We start from the raw sequence: 17,381 nt of genomic DNA on the forward strand, positions 1-17,381 counted from the left end.
AGACTTGCCAAAATTTACCCAAAAAAAGAAAAAGAAAAAGAAAACTTCTCTTTCTATTCTCTGCAACTAGACCATATGCGTACTATGCACGGGTTTTCATCAAACCTCGTTAAGGTGGTCATCGTGTTCCTTTATATCATTTTCTTTGTATCCATAACTAAAACGGGCGTGGTCTTAATAATAAAATATTGATAAGTGTTGTAATAAATTAAAAAAAATTGTGATAAAAACTTACCAAAATTTTTTTTTTAAATATATATATATATATATATATGACGAAAAAGAAGAAAGAAAACGAAAACTTCGCTTTCTTCTACTTGCAATTAAAAAAAACTGACGTGGCGGATAGGACAGAAATGTATTGAGACACCAACGACAAAGCTCTGTCCCTCTATCTATCTATCTCTCTCTCTCTCTCTACGGACACCAATAAGTCAGCAGCATTTTGTATTTCCCGTTCCATCCTCTTCCTAGGGCTCGATTTCTTCCTGCGCAAACCCGCCCGATTTCAGGCTGATTCGTCTGGACCCCGTCGCGTTCCCGGCGGCGTTCAGGCGGGGCATGAGGGAGGTGAACGTCGATCTTTTCGATCCGAGGACCGTCATGGACTCGGACTCGTCCCCCGGCGGCACCTCCGTGGCCGGGTCGGAGTCCGACTTCGGCTTCGCCTTCAACGACAGCAACTTCTCCGACCGCGTCCTGCGGATCGAGATCCTCCCCGACCTCCCCGATTTCAAGTCCGACGGCGAGGGCTGCTCCAGCATCGCCGACTGGGCCCGCAACCGCAAGCGCCGCAGGGAGGAGATTAAGAAGGATAACGGTTGGTCTCCTTATCCCTTCCATATTTTGGCCCTTTGGGTGGTTTTCCTTTCGCCAATTGTTAGATTTAGTCCAAAACCCTTTCGAATTGAGCTCTTCATAACAGTGGCCGTTTCGTTTCCTTGTTGTTTAGTAGCCTTAGAGGGCAATGTTCAATGCGAGGAGCAGATTATAAACTGCAATATGCCCGATAGTGACGATGGCGTTGTGTACGAGAACCAGGACGAGGAACCCATGGCAATGATTGAGGAGACACCCACAGGTGCTAGAATGGTTTCGGATAGAATTGGTACTTATAATCTCGTCTTAAATACAACTGCTCTCGTGATTATACTTTTCGGGGACCCTGTTATCGTAATTGCAATAATAATAAGTGGCAAACAGAATTCTGTGGTTTTAGTATGCTTGGCGAGCATGTTCCTGAATTTCGTCAGTGTACCTTGTTTGCATGTGCATGGATGATTTTGCGGGCTGGATATTAGTTTTGAGATTGTAAATGTTGCAATTGTCCACTGCATATTTTCTGCATTTGCGTAAATGACGTCATGGACTAGTCGTTAATTTGATCGTTGTGGTCCTTTGGGATTCATTGTGGACTTTTACAGGTGAAGAAGCTCCTAATAGCAGTGACCCTTTGTTGGCTATGGACTGCTCAACGGTTCTTAGAGTCAAAACTTTACATATCAGTTCACCAATTTTAGCAGCAAAGAGTCCTTTCTTTTACAAGGTGAATGTCAACACTGTGATTCTTTTCATGAAATTAAGTCGAGATTTTCTATTTGTCATCCTTGGGGGCACCTTAATTGACTTTTATCATAATTTTGCAGTTGTTCTCTAATGGAATGAGGGAGTCTGAACAGCGGCAGGTGACTTTGAGAATCCATGCATCCGGTCGGTTTTAGAGCAATTCATTAACCTTTCCATCTTTAATTCACTCATGCCTGATATTCCTTGCACACAAGCAATCGTGACTGGTCTAACTTGTACCTTCTTGACAAATTATGGAACAGAGGAAGCGGCTCTTATGGACCTCCTTAATTTCATGTATAGCAATACCTTATCTACGACACAACCTACAGCCGTGTTGGATGTATTAATGGCCGCTGACAAATTCGAGGTGGCATCATGCATGAGATATTGCAGCAAGTTATTACGGAACTTGCCAATGACCGCTGAGTCTGCCCTGCTTTACTTGGATCTTCCTTCAACTGTTTTGATGGCTGATGCAGTTCAGCCTCTGACAGATGCAGCAAAGCAGTTTCTTGCTGCACGCTACAAGGATGTAGCTAAGTAAGCTTCTGCCCTTCTCATAGCTTCTGTTTGTAATTTCTTCTCTCTTTCCAGTTGCTTTTATTTGTCATTCATTCCATTTAAATAGAAATAAGAGCTCTTTCATAAGAAAAATGCCCCCTAGAATGTGACAAGTTGCACTAAATAGCAGATCTAATGACGGCTGGTCATATCTGAGACAAGTTATTGAGTGCATGCACTATGGCACAACAGCTTCCGCACTTAGGCTATGGTTTTCTAATTTGGAAACTGTCAATTTCTCACAGGTTCCAGGAAGAGGTGCTGAACTTACCCTTAGCTGGTATCGAGGCGGTGTTATCCAGTGATGATCTTCAGGTGGCTTCGGAGGATGCAGTCTATGACTTTGTCCTCAAGTGGGCCCGGATGCATTACTCGAAGCTGGAGGAGCGAAGGGCAGTCCTTGGCTCTCGACTCGGGCGACTGATCCGCTTCCCATTCATGACGTGCCGAAAGCTGAAGAAGGTTCTAACCTGCAATGATTTCGACCCTGAAATCGCCTCCAAGGTCGTTCTTGAAGCTCTATTCTTCAAGGCTGAGGCCCCATACAGGCAGCGGTCTCTGGCAGCGGAGGAGGCCAACTCTCACTATCGCCGCTTTGTGGAGCGGGCCTACAAGTACCGGCCTGTCAAAGTGGTGGAATTTGAGCTTCCCAGGCAACAGTGTGTGGTCTACCTTGACCTGAAGAAGGAGGAATGCGCTAACCTATTTCCTGCCGGTCGGGTCTATTCCCAGGCATTCCATCTGGGTGGGCAGGGATTCTTCCTCTCAGCACACTGCAACATGGACCAGCAGAGCTCGTTCCATTGCTTCGGGCTGTTCCTGGGGATGCAGGAGAAAGGCTCTGTCTCTTTTGCCGTGGACTACGAGTTTGCAGCCCGTTCAAAGCCCAGTGAAGAGTATGCGAGCAAGTACAAGGGGAATTACACCTTCACTGGGGGTAAGGCTGTTGGATACCGCAATCTCTTTGGCATTCCATGGACTGCTTTCATGGCAGATGACAGCGCATATTTCCTCAACGGGACCCTCCATCTCAGAGCGGAGCTCACTATCAGACAGTGAGTCATAAATTTCCAATAAGTCTGCTCTTAGAGCTCTGCCTGAATCTACCTCTCTTTGATTTACAGCGATATGTCTCAGTCTCGTAAGCTGGAGATAGCCATCTTTTGTCGAGAATTGCAGGAATTAGGTGTAAATGGATAGGTTGATTTCAGTAGTGTTTTGCCGTTTCCTGCTGCTGTAAAATCATATAATGCTCAATGAGAAGGAGTTATGTGAAGTGTTCTGCTTTGAAATGTATTGATACTCTTGATGCACGTGCCTGAGAACATGTTCTCTACTCTCTTCCTTAAATTGGTCGTCCTTTACATTGCAGGTCCTTGAAGTGATGTGTTGGAAAGTCCGAACGGTTTCTTCCATGACTCTTTCCAGCAGTCCAGCAGTACATGGACTTTACTTTTGCAGCACTACATTCGGTCGCATCTCTGTTTGTCGCCTGTCTAATGGATGACAGAATGTAAAATTGCCCCCTAAAAGCATAGCAATCAACCCGAGTAATTATTCTCAGCACTCGATTAACATCGGTCCTACATTCATGTGCTTTGTATCCCCGGCCGTGAACTTTCTCAGACACTTTTGAGGTCTGATTGGTTTTTCAATACCCCGGTCCCCAACCCAAGTCTAAAATCACCTCCAAGCATGGATGTCAAAGGGACTTTATGGTGTCCATGGACTCCATTCTTCTGCCGGGGGGCCCCAACCATTGGCATGACCCCTTTCTGTCCATCATTAGAAGCATGCTCAGCTTCATCATTTAACAGGAAAAGAACCTTGGGAAGTGCTTATGATCCTTCTCTATGTTTTTTGAATTATACGATTCTATCGATCATTGTATTCGTCGTTCGAAACTTCCTTCCCAAATGCGATGGCGAGACACCTGCTTCTCTTCTACTCAGTTACAGCCATACTTCTCCCATCATCGGCCCTCTGCTTCGACTCCATCACCGGCAATTCCTTGGACTCTTCCGTCCAGGAATCGGCTTTCAAGACAATAACCCGGCACCGGCCCCACACGGGTTTCTTATACCGTGCGATTCTTCCTCCCAACTTTGCGGGCATGGAGGTCTCAGTTGTTCGGCTCAGAACCAAGACCCTATGGAGGAAAGGCACCAACTTTAGCTCCTTCAGTATCCCGCCGAGGACTGTTCCCGTCCCTCACGTCAAGCGGCTCATCATCGTCTATCAGGATATGGGCAACTGGTCTTCCCAGTTGTATGCTGTCCCTGGCTACTCCTTTCTCACCCCAGTGGTCGGGTTCACGGTATACGATGCAACAAACGTCAGCAGCGAGAAAATCACGAGGATCAACCTCGAACCTGTCGGTGGGCCAATTTCAATCCGACTCCAATATTCCACGCATCCAGGCAACAGGTTCTCGGGACAGAGATGTGCCTCATTTCATATCAACGGGACCATCTCCTTCAGTAAGGTGAGATTCCCGAACACGTGCTATGCCGAGGGTCAGGGACGGTTCTCAATCATGATTCCCATTGAGAGGAACCGGGGATGCGCAGCTTCCTGGATAATCGGGTTAGGGATTGGGTTAGTGGGAATGGTGCTGGTTTGTTATGTAGGGGTGATGCTGTATCGACTCTCGACAAGGAAGAAAGTTCGGGTGATGGAGAGAGAAGCTGATGAAGGGGAGCTTTTCGGGACTGTATGGGTCGGTGGCAGCAAAATGCCTTCCGCGACCGTAACAAGGACTCAGCCTGTTCTTGAGAATGGAGGTTTTTCCTAGACTGTTGTTTTGCTGCCTGAAACTGAAGGAACATGTTTTGTCTTTCTGTTTGTAACCAACCAAGTTAGGGATAGCAGATTGCTCCTAATTTATGGAGTTTCACTTTAGAAACTCCAATTCATTCAGCTTGGTTGGGAAAGCGATTACCATTGGTCTGCAGCTATAGAAGAGAAGCTTGATACATCAGTCGGTTCAAGCGGGTCACGGTTTCCCAACCAATATTAGCCAAAGAAGCTGACTCGACCTATATCACATTGCTGAGACAAGGTTTTTCACATAAAATGAGAGTGCTTCAAGACCAAGAGACAGCCAAAAGCCAACCACTTATCATACTATTGCTTACTTCCCAAGTGACAATCAACAGAGACCAGGCAGAAATATTGTCTGAACATTCTTATTCAAATCCGCAGGCAGGGTGAGATTGCAGTGTATTGGAAAAAAGACTGCTCAACTGCCTCCCGGGGCATGTCATTTGCTTTATTCTGAACCCGTCCTCTAGAATCTTTTAATTCTTAACAGACAAATTTTTTTTTTTTTCCCAATACTCCAAAACGGCAGCAACGATTAACAGATCAAATGATATCAAAGAAGCTATGTTGCACTACACAGTCGTTAGACAGATTCAAAAGATTGTCATTCGTATGTGTCCAGGGTTCAACCTCAACTAGAAGTTCTAGCATTGGAGTAACTCCGAAAGCTCCTATCATGATACACTTGTATGCGTGAAACTACCTATGACGCAAACCAGTGGAATGGCGATGCCATGAGAAAGTTGCTGATAGAAAATGTCAAGTATAGGGAGACAATGCACATGAAAATATCGGGTGAAGGCACGCATTTCTTATTAACAGAATAAACTTGCAAGGGACAAACAATAATTTGCTATGCTATGCCTACCCACAGAAATGTGACAATACAACCCAACAAGAGCATCTGTAAGCCAATACAGACTCTAATCCAAATCAGAGCACTGCCAATTTAAAACAGGGGAGGAACGGAACTTCACCTCCCCTAATTGGGAAACCAATAGTTTGCTCAGTTGAGAGCACCAACGCCAGTCTTGCTATTCCTCGCAAGCTTTGTCCACTCGGTGTGGAACGACCCCGGGCGGTCAATCCTCTCGTAGGTGTGCGCCCCGAACAGGTCCCTCTGGGCCTGAACGAGATTGGCAGGCAGCCTAGCCCGCCTGTAAGTATCGAAGTAAGCGAGACTAGCGCACATCCCCGGAGTGCTAATACCTGCAGAAATAGCCAATCCCACGACCCTTCTCCACGCTGCCTGCCTCTGGACCATCTCCCTAGCAAACTCGGGATCCACCACCAAGCTTGCCAAGTTCGGGTTCCTCTGGTAGGCCCGCTTGATCCGATCCAAGAACACGGCCCTTATGATACATCCACCCTTCCAAATTCGGGCCAACTCTCCGAAGTTCAAGTTCCAACCTTTTTCTACACTCTTTGCCCTCAGCAAGTTCATCCCCTGAGCATAGCTGCAGATCTTCGATGCATAAAGGGCCTGCCTCACATCATCGATCAACCTCTTCTTGTCGACTCCGCTCATCTTGACAGTCCCCACCTCATCCTTCATCCCCGCCTCCTTTAGGATTGCGCTTGCACTCTCCCTCTCTTCCTTCAAGCCACTGAGGTACCGGCAGTCCAGGGAGGCGGCGATCGTGGGGGCGGCTACAGACAGCTCAGCTGCCTGCTGGACCGTCCACTTCCCAGTGCCCTTCATGCCCGTCTTGTCCAAAATCTTATCCACCAACTCCCCCTCTCCATGCTCGTCCTTGACCTTGAAAATGTCAGCGGTGATCTCGATCAAGAAGCTCTCGAGCTCCCCACGGTTCCACTCATCAAAAATCTCAGCGAGCTCCTCGTTGGAGAGCCCGCCCACGTGCTTCAGCACATCATAGGCCTCCGAGATGAGCTGCATGTCTCCGTACTCAATCCCATTATGGACCATCTTGACGAAATTCCCGGAGCCACCCTCGCCGATATAGGTAACGCAGGGGCCGTCGTCGACCTGAGCAGCGACCTTGTGGAGGACATCCTTGATGTTCTCGTAGGCCTGGAAGGAGCCGCCAGGCATGAGCGAGGGGCCGTGGCGGGCGCCCTCCTCGCCGCCTGAGACGCCCATGCCGAGGTAGAGAATGCCGCGGTCGGAGGCCTCGCGCATGCGGCGCTCGGTGTTCTCGTACCACTCGTTGCCGCCGTCGATGATGCAGTCACCGGGGGCCATGTACTCGGAAAGGGTGGCGATGGTCTGGTCGACGGGGGCGCCGGCCTTGACGAGGATGATGACGGATCTGGGGGGCTTGATGGAGAGGACGAAGTCGCGGGGGGAGTAGTGGCCGGAGAGGGGGAGGTGGCCCTCGGAGTGGGCGCGATCGAGGGTCTCGTCGACCTTGGAGGCGGTGCGGTTGTAGACGGAGATGGGGAAGCCCTTCTCGGCGATGTTGAGGGCCAGGTTCTGGCCCATCACGGCCAGCCCCGCCAGGCCGATCCTCGATAGAGCCACAGACGATGCGTCCATTTCTACTAATCAGACAATTAGGGTTAGGGTTTGGTGGGGAAATAGAGGAAGATTGATATGATTTGGGATTTTGATTTTGATTGAAATTGAGAAGAACGTGAGGAAAGGAAGGGGAAGAGAGATGTGTGTTTTTTAAGAAGGAAGTGACGGACTCATCGAGGGAGTGAAGGGACAGTTTGGACTTTGGACTTTAACGGTCAGCGAGAGGGTGTCGTATTGCCCTTCGGGAGCGATGCCTCCGATGCCGTTTTAGGTTGTTTTGAACACCTCAAACGCCATCGTTGCCCGCTTCTTCCACCTACTCACTTTACAAATATAACTAAGAAATTAAATCCAAGATTAATTAAAAAAAAATTTTAGTGCAGTGATATAAGACATCGATATTCAATTCTCACTATTAGTGCTTTATTTTTTATTTTTTTGTGTAAATCCTAATATTCAGAAATCTAATTGGGTCACGGTCAATTCAATCGAGTCGAATCAACTTAGTAAGAGATAAAGTTCTCCCACGGGGATTGCATTTACAAGGAGTTGAATTATTTCTGATACTTGTATTAGGCCTATTGGTGTACCTTATAAGCCAAAAAATTTAAAGATTAATTAATTAATTAATTAATTAGTGGAATTATTTATTTGTGTATATTCTGGAGAAAGCATTGGTTTTCCCTCATTAATGAACAAAGGACACCTACTGCTCTGCTGCTGCACTATTTTTTTTTTATTATAAATTTTTATTATATAATGTAACAATTTATATCATATGATTCCTGACTATAATTAAATAGGTGAACAAATGTCTGACTTCATTAATTTTATTAAGGATTAATAAAAAAAATATAAACTTTTCACATTTTAATAATTTTAACACGAACTTTTTTCATTAACTTAAAAATATACAAACTTTCGATTATTTATTTTTAATTTATTTTGCTTGAAGAGATTTTCATTTTTAAACTGCAATATATAATAATAAGACAAAAAAAAAGTGGCCCCAGACCCATGATTTTCTTGGAGAATTGACTGTTTGAATTCGAAATTGTCACAATCTTGCCAAAGCTTAGCGCAAGAGCAGCCTGTTTGGTTGGGTGGAATCCAGATTCTGATCTGGCCCAATTCCTTCAGAATAGGAGATCTCGTGTTTGGTTTCTAATTTGGATCAGAATTCGAAATCCAAATCCGGCCCAATTCTGTACAGACCCAGATTTGGAATTCCCTCCATAAATGTCAGATTCCGAATTCTGACCCAACAAGAATAGGTCCAAAACTCGAAACACCCAATGTGCCCTTCACAATTCATTAAATTTACGATTTCTACCACTCTTCGCACACACACAACCACCGTCTGCCGCCGCCGCGTCCTCTCGTCGCCGCCGCGCTGTTGCACCTCTGCCTCCTCTTTCGACGCTCGAACGACCTCTCCAAACCGGTCCCGACATGGGGAGGCCAGATATGGCTTCTTCGTGGCATTATCTCATCGGCATGAGTGAGGTTTGACCAGCGGGAGGGTCTATCGAATCATTAAATCGGCGAGCATCACCAAGACGAGGCTCGTCAAGGGTCCTTTCGGCTCGCCGTGGGAGGGTCTCTCTCTCTCTCTCTCTCATCCTCACACTCAGCTGTCGACTCAAGCAAGTGCTTAAGCTGACCAACAAATCCATTCGACCCACATCAGGATTTGATCTTGGCTTCTTCCCAAGAATGGCGCTGGTCCCATCCGACCCGATTAGCAACGGAATCGGAGGAGGCCCGTTTTCTGCAGAGGTCAACATGGTCGCCTCCACCCTCTTCTACGACCCCCCGGCCACCCTCGATAAGGCGGAGAGGCTGCTTTCCGAGGCGGCTTCCTACGGCTCCCAGCTTGTCGTGTTCCCGAAAGCGTTCATCTAGAAGAAGATGAACAGTATTTTTTAAAAAAACTTTACATTATTTTAATTTACAAAAAAATACACATCAAACCAAATAAAAAAATATCATTTATCAGTTTTGTTATTCATTCCAACCAAATAAACCATTTATTTGAAATATAGACTTCCATATTGAATAACTCTACCAAATGCAATGCCCGTGACGGAACATGAACTACAAATAAATGGGCCCACAGTACTCCAAGTAAGATTGATTTGATAGACCAAGCTTAAACTCGTTTACATAAAATAATCCTCCTTCGACGACCCGATTACATTCATCACCTGTTCTGGCGTAGCGGTGAACGTTCCGAGTTCATTAAATCAACATATCCAGAGTGCAAAAGAAGACCATGTAAAGGTCGAAGGTTTTCTTATGGATTTTTAGTACATCAAATAATCAACTGGTAATAGTTAAGATTTACATTAATGCTCGTTATTGTTGCTGCCTGAGTAACATGTTGGACTCTTTACACAGAACTAGATAAAAGGCCCGCGCATATGGGGTATTAGGATTAAGAAAATGATTGTTGAACGGTATTAGAAATGATAAATAGTCAAAAAAGAATATATTTTTTGGGATCTCTACGGCCAAAATAGAAAAGAGGAAGAAAAGTATAGGAAGTAATAAATCACTAACCTTACGAATTATTACTCTCAAATGAAACTTACACGACAACTATGTCAAGAAGTGAATCAATATCTGTTCAAATAATGTAGATCACGTGTATGTATTCGCAATATCAAGTAATATAGAGAATGTATCTTAACTTTTATTTGGAATATAGACTTCCATATTGAATAACTTTTATTGGAGTTCTTTGCGTGGTGTATGGTCAACATTCCAAGAACAACCAAACTACTAGGAGATTGTAAAATACGTAGAAATTTTAAGGTGTTATAATAACGTTTCATACGGAGCTAAAACCCAACAACCTTACTATTTCTGTCAGGGTCCTTTGCTTGGAGTTCTAGTCCAAAACATTCTCAAGCAGACATCTACATTGATAGTGATTAAAAAAGATACAAAGTCAGAACTTTAATTCGACATATTTTCAGTATCTACAAACATTTGGACAAAATTTTCCAATACTTGCTATGGCAGACCCAAGCTCTCTCAAAGGAGGAGGCAGACAACTTGTTCCGTTCGAACAAGAGATTGAAGACAGATGAAATTCCGATCAAGGAATCAGGTCAGGCTATGTTGGTGGACGACACCTATAAGAGCGAGCCAAGGAAGCTGTCATACAAGGTGACTGTGAGCAGAGTCGGGGACATCCCGATGAAGAGTCCTTTCCGAGGGGAAGAGGAATTGAATAAGGCATGGGAGGCTTATTTTTCCGTTGACAACGAGGTTTCTGAAGCAGAGGATGAGGAGGTCTGTCCGACCATCAGTTTCTCTAACGAACAAGTCAAGAGGTTCTGTGCTCCTTGGTGGGGTTCGCTGATAGTGAAGGTGCTAGGCAGACGTGTGGGGTATATGTACCTCAAGAAGCCGTTGGATTTTCTATGGCGGCCAAAAAGGGACATGAAGCTAATTATTCTTGGCTGTGATTTCTTAATGGTTAAGTTTGAGCGGGAAGATGATCGTCAAGTCGCTATTTCAGATGGACCGAGGACTCTGCTAGGCCATTATTTTACGATTCTGGAATGGGTGCCAAACTTCAATCCAGAGGAAGCTAAGATCGCCAAGACTGCTGTATGGTTTCGTATACCATCCTTTCCCATGGAATTCTATAACGAAGAGTGTCTACGTGACATTGGCAATCGTTTGGGAAGACTGTTAAGATTGATATCAACACGGAGGAATATTTGAAGGGGAACTTTGCACGGTTATGTGTAGAGATCAATTTGAACAGGAGACTCCTCGCCAAGTTCAGACTCTTTGGCAAGTGATATCGGGTTGAGTACGAAGGTATATTCATTTGGTTGCTTCGGATGCGGAAGGTATGGCCATAAGCAGGATCAGTATCCTGTAACAAATAAAGAAACATCATCTGATACAAGGTTGGAGGAAGTTCCATGGGGGGAGCTCGGTGCTCGTGCTGTTAGTAATCCTGCTGTAGATGGCTGAGATTCGACGGTGGAAGGCAGGGCAGCTCCGGTGAAAGGTGGAGCCAAACAGGACCTAAAAGATCCGTTTGGACCATGGATGATTGTTCAAAAACCAAGCAGGAAATCAAGGAGCGCATTTGGTGGAACGACTGCAAATAGGGGAAAAGCAGTAGACACTGGTTCACGCTTTGCAATTTTAGAATCTGAGGAAGATTTTCGTGTTGACCAGCTTGGGAAAGGGGTTGGGCATGTTATGGAAAGTAATATGGCAGCACCAGCTGCTCTTGTGTCTGGCCTCTTAATGGCTCGGTGGGGGCCAGGCTCGAGGCAAAGTAGTACATGATCCAAGTGGAAGCGAGTCTTTTGGCCTTGGGGCCTTGGCTTCCAACGGCGAGACTAATACCAGTGTTGCAGTGAGCAGAACGGGGCGTGCTGCAGACGAGCAGCAGTCTATTTTCATTAAGGGACTAGTACGAGATAAGTGGCCTGAGAGGATAGACAGCTGGAATTCTCAGCCTATATCCCGAGCCATGCGAGATGGGGGGAGCGTGAACTGCCCCCTCAGCATGAATATGTCTCCGACTCTCACTTGGCACCAGTGGTGGAAGCGAGACAGTCTCAACTCCGAGTGTCGGGCCCACCGCCAAAGCCATCAGACACGGAAGCCCATTCAGCGAATGGTGATTTTATGGAGGAGGTGGTGCTTGAATCTGTCAATGAGAGTGGGTCGACATGGGCCAGGGATTTCCTACTGACCTGCTTCTATTTTTTGAGGCTTCGGTGGAACAGATGCAAACAATAATGAGTGTCTTGGACTCGTTTCTGTTTGACCTCCGGACAAAAAGTGAGTGCTTCCAAAGCACTGGTTTTTTTCTCGAACTCAGTTCCTATGGTAATGCGGGATCAGATACTGGAGGTTTGCTCTTTCCCCGCAGCGTCATCTATGGGTCGTTACCTAGGTGTTCCTATCGTTCATGGGAAAGTTAACAAAGAGCACTTTTACCAGATGGGCCGGGTTCAATCTCGACTTGCTGGCTGGTCCATGTCTAAACTTTCGATGGCGGGGACAGCGACTCTTGCTCAATCAGTTATCCAAGCCATTCCAACGTATTCCATGCAGAGTATGAAGTTTCCTGTCTCAATATGCTCAGATATTGATCGAATATGTCGCAATTTTATCTGGGGGCATGATTAGGCAACCTCGAGAATGTGGAGAGCTGGGTCTTCGACGATTGGAGGAATATAACGATGCTTTGCTGGCCAAGCTTGGATGGGGTACTCTTACCCGTCCAGAGGAGCTATGGGTTCGGGTTCTTAGAGGTAAATACTCAAATCGTATCGAGGGATTACAGCAAAGGGAGTCGTAAATAGATTCGTCGTAGTGGAAAGCGATTGGAAGAGCGTGGAACTAGGTATCTCATGGTGCTGTTTGGCCTGTTGGACGTGATGACATGGTGTGGTTTTGGGAGGATAGGTAGTTAACTGGAGGAGCAGTTCGTTAAATCGTGCGGTAACTCCGGTTGATCCAGTTCTTCGTGATCGGACAGTAGAAGATTTTGTTCGGGAAGATGGTTCGTGGGACTGGGATGTGTTTATTATTTATCTAGACAATGAATCGCTTATGCGTGTGGCAGCACAGCGGCCACTAAGGCCTGAAGCTGCTCAAGATCGGCTGTACTAGGCTTTGGAAAATTCAGGTACATTCTCTGTTTCTTCGGCGTACATACTTCTCGTTGAGCATAACTGTGCTGTAAAACATCCTATATGGCGGAATGTATGCAAGTGGAGAGGGCCGCAGAGGGCCCGCCAGTTATTTGGCTAGCTGCGCATAATCGCCTCCTGACAAATGAATATCGTGTTAGAATTAATATCTCGAGCTCAGATCAGTGCCCCTCCTGCCCGGGTTTGACTGAAATTACACAGCATGTGCTAAGGGATTGTTTGCTAGCGCGAGAAGTTTAGACCAAGCTGGTCCATCCTCACAACTGGCCTTGCCTTTTCTCGTTGGATTTTGGCTCGTAGCTTCTGCAGAATCTGCAAGATACAGAGGTGAATGGCAGATTTGCAGCTTGGTCGACTATTTTCGGAGTTGGATGCTGGCTCTTGTGGACTTGGCGAAACAAGTACCTACTCGATGCTCACTTTACCCCTCCAATGCATGGAGCCACCATCATTGACCAAGTGGCTAAGTCCTTTTATGGAGCTTGCCAACGAACCGGGGGTCCAGATATTGTATGGAAGTTAATCAGCATACATGATTTATGTGCTCATCATCCAACTGCACTTGTTGATCCTATCCGTGAGTACATTGGTAAGGCTTGGAGCATTGACATTACAAACACTTATCGGGAAGGAAACTCGTGTGTGGATTGGTTAGCGAAGAATGCGCTTAAACTTCCTTCGGGAGTTCATCTATTCCACCATCCACTTACTGGTCTTGGAGCGCTATTATTTGGCGATATTGTTGGGGCTTTCATACCCCGCCTTTGTTGTTTTAGTTTTCTTTTTTTTTCTTTTTTTCTTTTTTTTCTGGACACTTGCCCTGCAATTCACCGAAAAAAATTTCCAATACTTGCATAATGAGAATTACTAACATAGCTCTAACGTTTGAGTTTTGTAGTTCTCCCTTAATCATAATGAACGCCTCCTGCTCAAAAGTTGGAATTTTGATGCGTTTCTGTTGCGTGTTCAGACGTCGGAAGACTCGGAACCACTTGCTTACATTGTATATTCATTAATGCCCACCAAATATGAAAGATTGAAAACGTCTTCCTCAACCTCATTGTAGGCAAAAGTGGGTAGACCGAGAAGGAAGAAAAGTTCTAATCTTGTGCTCGCCCACACCAATGCTTGACCCAACCTCCTGCCCCTCTTTCACAATACTCCATTACTTTCCTTTTACATGATCTTTAGTTTTCTCATAATAATCACATTTAATTGAGTACGAATGTAAGTATAAATATGAGATTAACAGTCTTCAGTCCTTTTGACGTCCATAGCGATGTGACAGTATTATATTGCACCAGTTATCTCATTCCTATTGGTAATGACACGAAAAGTCACGCAACGAGAATCCTCTCATGTCCTACGTGGCAACACTCCATGCTTTGATCCGGCTTTTATATATGTATAGATCCGGCCCCACCCGATGTAAGCCCAATGCATTCGGCCCAAGTCCAACTTTTATGGGGTTTTTACTTAAAATGGCCAATGATTTGTCCGTTTTGTCAAATCTATCCTATGCTTTTTTTTGGTCAAATCTATTACATGGTTTACTTTTTGCATCAAATCTATCCCGGCGTTATCTTTTCCGTCGACATCTAACGGCCGTGCTGACGTGGTACGTGGAGAGATAGTGGGTCACACTTGCCACGTAGGCGCCACGTCAGCACGGTCGTTAGATGTCGACGGAAAAGATAATACCGGGATAGATTTGATACAAAAAGTAAACTATGAGATAAATTTGACAAAAAAAAACATATGATAGATTTGACAAAACGGGCAAACCATGGGTCATTTTAGGTAAATACCCCAACTTTTATTACCACTTCAAACCCAACTTAAGTTCATCCTCACTTCAAGCTTGTCTGGTCGAGCCCCTGTTTGCCGAAAGTACATACCCTAGCATTTTCGTGATGCGACGCATCCGCATTTCTCAGGCTCGAGATATTCAAGCGGCTCAAGGAAGTATTTCTGCCTGACAGGACACCAAAAAATGGCCAGGTCGTGGACAAATCTTCTTGTTGAACCCCGCTGTCATGAGCATTGTTTAATAAAATGTCGTCGGACCATATTTCTTCTGTGAAGCTCCTCGATGACAATTCAAGTGGACCGAGTAGCACAACATCAGGCCCAATGACCGGATGCCCACGCCGCATTTAGCATGACTGCATGCATGCATGCACTGTTCTGGCCTTCACCATTCTTGGGCCTTTACAGATTAGTTGGTCAATTATTTGCAGTGATGTCGTATCATATGATCAGTCGCCATGATCAGTATAGGTTTTTTGGATTTATTATTGGGTCATATGTTTTTCGAATGTCATGCCCGCACACCCCTCATCAAAATGGGGTGGTGAAGAGAAAGCATAGGCATATCTTGAACGTGGTCCACACTTTTTTATTACAAAGTTTTCTACCTCATCGGTTTTGGGTTGATGCAGCTCTCACAGCAATCTATACTATTAATAGGCTACTAACCATACTTCTCAAGAACTCTTCTCCCTTTAAAAAATTATTTGAAAAACTTCCGGACTACTCTTTTCTTCGAACATTTGGGTGTGCATGTTTTCCTAATTTAACCCCTTACACTTCTAATAAACTTGAATCCAAATCATGAGCTTGCATTTTTATCGGATATGCTGCCAAACATAAAGGATATCAATGTTTTGATCCAGTTTCTAATCGGGTTTACACGTCACGTCACGTTCGATTTCATGAATTTGAATTTCCCTATTCTCAGGTACAGGCCCTGTAATTCGATCAATTCTCCCTCCAGCCTCTCTGAGTTCACGCGGCCTGGCCTCATACCTGTGCAACTTCCGGCCCAAATTAGTAGGGTTCCACTTAAGCCCAATCCAATTGTCTGTCCAGTTCAGTCCACCTCTCCACGTGGGCCCCCATCAATTCCTGTCCAGATATTTGTTGGTGTAGTTTAGTCCATCTCCCTCTACCTCGTTCAGCTCTGTCCCGAGCAGTTCGCCAGCTCTGTCCAGTCCAACTTCCACATCCTAACCCAGTCCAAAGCAACCCATCTTATCCAGTTTGTCTCTTTCTGTTCAACCCACCACGACACACACCGTCATCCTCTAATTCGCCTCACTTGAATCCTTCACAACATTCTCAATTAAGTCTTCTGAGCAGCGCCCCTCAATGCCACAAAATCGGCATCATAAGGTCACTAGGTCCAAATTTGGGATTATAAAATCAAACCCCAAATTTTCATTGCTCGCCACCACCTCTTTTTCATAGGTCATATAACCGACTTGCTACACGTAAGTTGCAAAGGACCCTAACTAGAAAAATTCCATGGCAGAAGAATTCAATACTCCAATTCAGAATGGAACACGGAACCTGGTGCCACAAAACCCTAGGGTTAATGTGGTTGGGAGCACATGAAAGTTCATGGTAAAATATTGGACAGATGGGTCTATCGACCGTTACAAGGCTCGGCTGGTAGCTCAAGGCTTTTGTTAGCAACCTGGTATTGACTACCATGACAAGTTCAGTCCAGTGGTAAAACACTCTATCATTCGTCTTATATTATCATTAGCTCATTCCTCTTTTTGGGATATTCGCCAGCTTGACGACCAAAATGCTTTTCTTCAAGGCAAGCTTATGGAGGAAGTATCCATGAAACAATCTCTTGGTGTTGTTCATCCACTTTTTCTTAATCGTATATGTCGTCATCATAAATCTCTTTATGGTCTGAAACAGGCTCTCAGGGCTTGTTTCCCACGATTCAGTACTTTTCTGCATTCTCTTCGGTTTGTCTCCACTCCAGTCGACTAATCTCTATTCATTTATCGTAATGGCCAGCACACCGTTCTGTTACTATTGTATGTTGATGACATCATATTAACTGGGAGTTCCTCCTCTCTTCTTGATCAGTTCATTAGCATTATTTTTGCTAAATTTGCCATAAAAGATCTTGGTCCTCTGCACTACTTTCTCGGAGTCCAAGTGAAACAATCACAAAATACGTTCTTTCTTTCTAAGTAAAAATACATTTTTGATATTCTAGCTGGTTTTGGTCTAGAGAAATTGGCCGCGGTTAAGACATCTTTACCATCACGTACTAATCTTTCGTTGAGTGATGAAAAATTATTAGATGACCCTACCGAGTATCGGAGTATGGTTGTTGTTCTTCAATACATTACCATTACTATGCCTGACATCTATTTTGCAGTTAACCTAGTCAGCCAATTCATGCATCCACCCTGGACAGTCCATCTCCAAGCAGTTAAGCC

General features: G+C 45.1%; 3 protein-coding genes across 4 annotated transcripts; 2 read left to right on the plus strand and 1 right to left on the minus strand.

Moving 5' to 3' along the window:
• Positions 1-353: 353 nt before the first annotated feature.
• LOC116193003 (BTB/POZ domain-containing protein POB1-like) lies at positions 354-3,698 on the plus strand. 2 transcript variants are annotated; one of them, XM_031521720.1, is made up of 7 exons: positions 354-820; positions 953-1,108; positions 1,425-1,546; positions 1,647-1,710; positions 1,830-2,109; positions 2,376-3,185; positions 3,503-3,698. In XM_031521720.1, exons 1-7 carry the CDS (start codon positions 562-564, stop codon positions 3,513-3,515), a joined length of 1,704 nt encoding a protein of 567 aa, XP_031377580.1. In that variant the 5' UTR covers positions 354-561; the 3' UTR covers positions 3,516-3,698. The 2 variants fall into 2 exon arrangements, with proteins under 2 accessions (XP_031377580.1, XP_031377581.1); XM_031521721.1 differs by having other exon boundaries at positions 953-1,081.
• Positions 3,699-3,934: 236 nt separating this feature from the next.
• On the plus strand, positions 3,935-5,440 carry LOC116193005. The gene has a single exon (XM_031521723.1). It carries the CDS (start codon positions 4,052-4,054, stop codon positions 4,922-4,924), a length of 873 nt encoding a protein of 290 aa, XP_031377583.1. The 5' UTR covers positions 3,935-4,051; the 3' UTR covers positions 4,925-5,440.
• A 302-nt stretch (positions 5,441-5,742) lies between these two features.
• On the minus strand, positions 5,743-7,627 carry LOC116193004 (6-phosphogluconate dehydrogenase, decarboxylating 1, chloroplastic). The gene has a single exon (XM_031521722.1). The coding sequence runs from the start codon at positions 7,451-7,453 to the stop codon at positions 5,960-5,962; it is 1,494 nt and encodes a 497-aa protein (XP_031377582.1). The 5' UTR covers positions 7,454-7,627; the 3' UTR covers positions 5,743-5,959.
• Positions 7,628-17,381: the final 9,754 nt, after the last annotated feature.

The sequence above is a fragment of the Punica granatum genome, chromosome 1 (assembly GCF_007655135.1).
Source record: "Punica granatum isolate Tunisia-2019 chromosome 1, ASM765513v2, whole genome shotgun sequence".
NCBI classification, from domain to species: Eukaryota; Viridiplantae; Streptophyta; class Magnoliopsida; order Myrtales; family Lythraceae; genus Punica; species Punica granatum.

Coding starts and splice junctions, on each gene's coding strand:
- LOC116193005 (XM_031521723.1), top strand. CDS start 4,052: ATGGCGAGACACCTGCTTCTCTTCTACTCAGTTACAGCCATACTTCTC.
- LOC116193003 (XM_031521720.1), top strand. CDS start 562: ATGAGGGAGGTGAACGTCGATCTTTTCGATCCGAGGACCGTCATGGAC. Junction 821..952: donor GGAGATTAAGAAGGATAACG/GTTGGTCTCCTT, acceptor CTTGTTGTTTAG/TAGCCTTAGAGGGCAATGTT. Junction 1,109..1,424: donor AATGGTTTCGGATAGAATTG/GTACTTATAATC, acceptor GGACTTTTACAG/GTGAAGAAGCTCCTAATAGC.
- LOC116193004 (XM_031521722.1), bottom strand. CDS start 7,453: ATGGACGCATCGTCTGTGGCTCTATCGAGGATCGGCCTGGCGGGGCTG.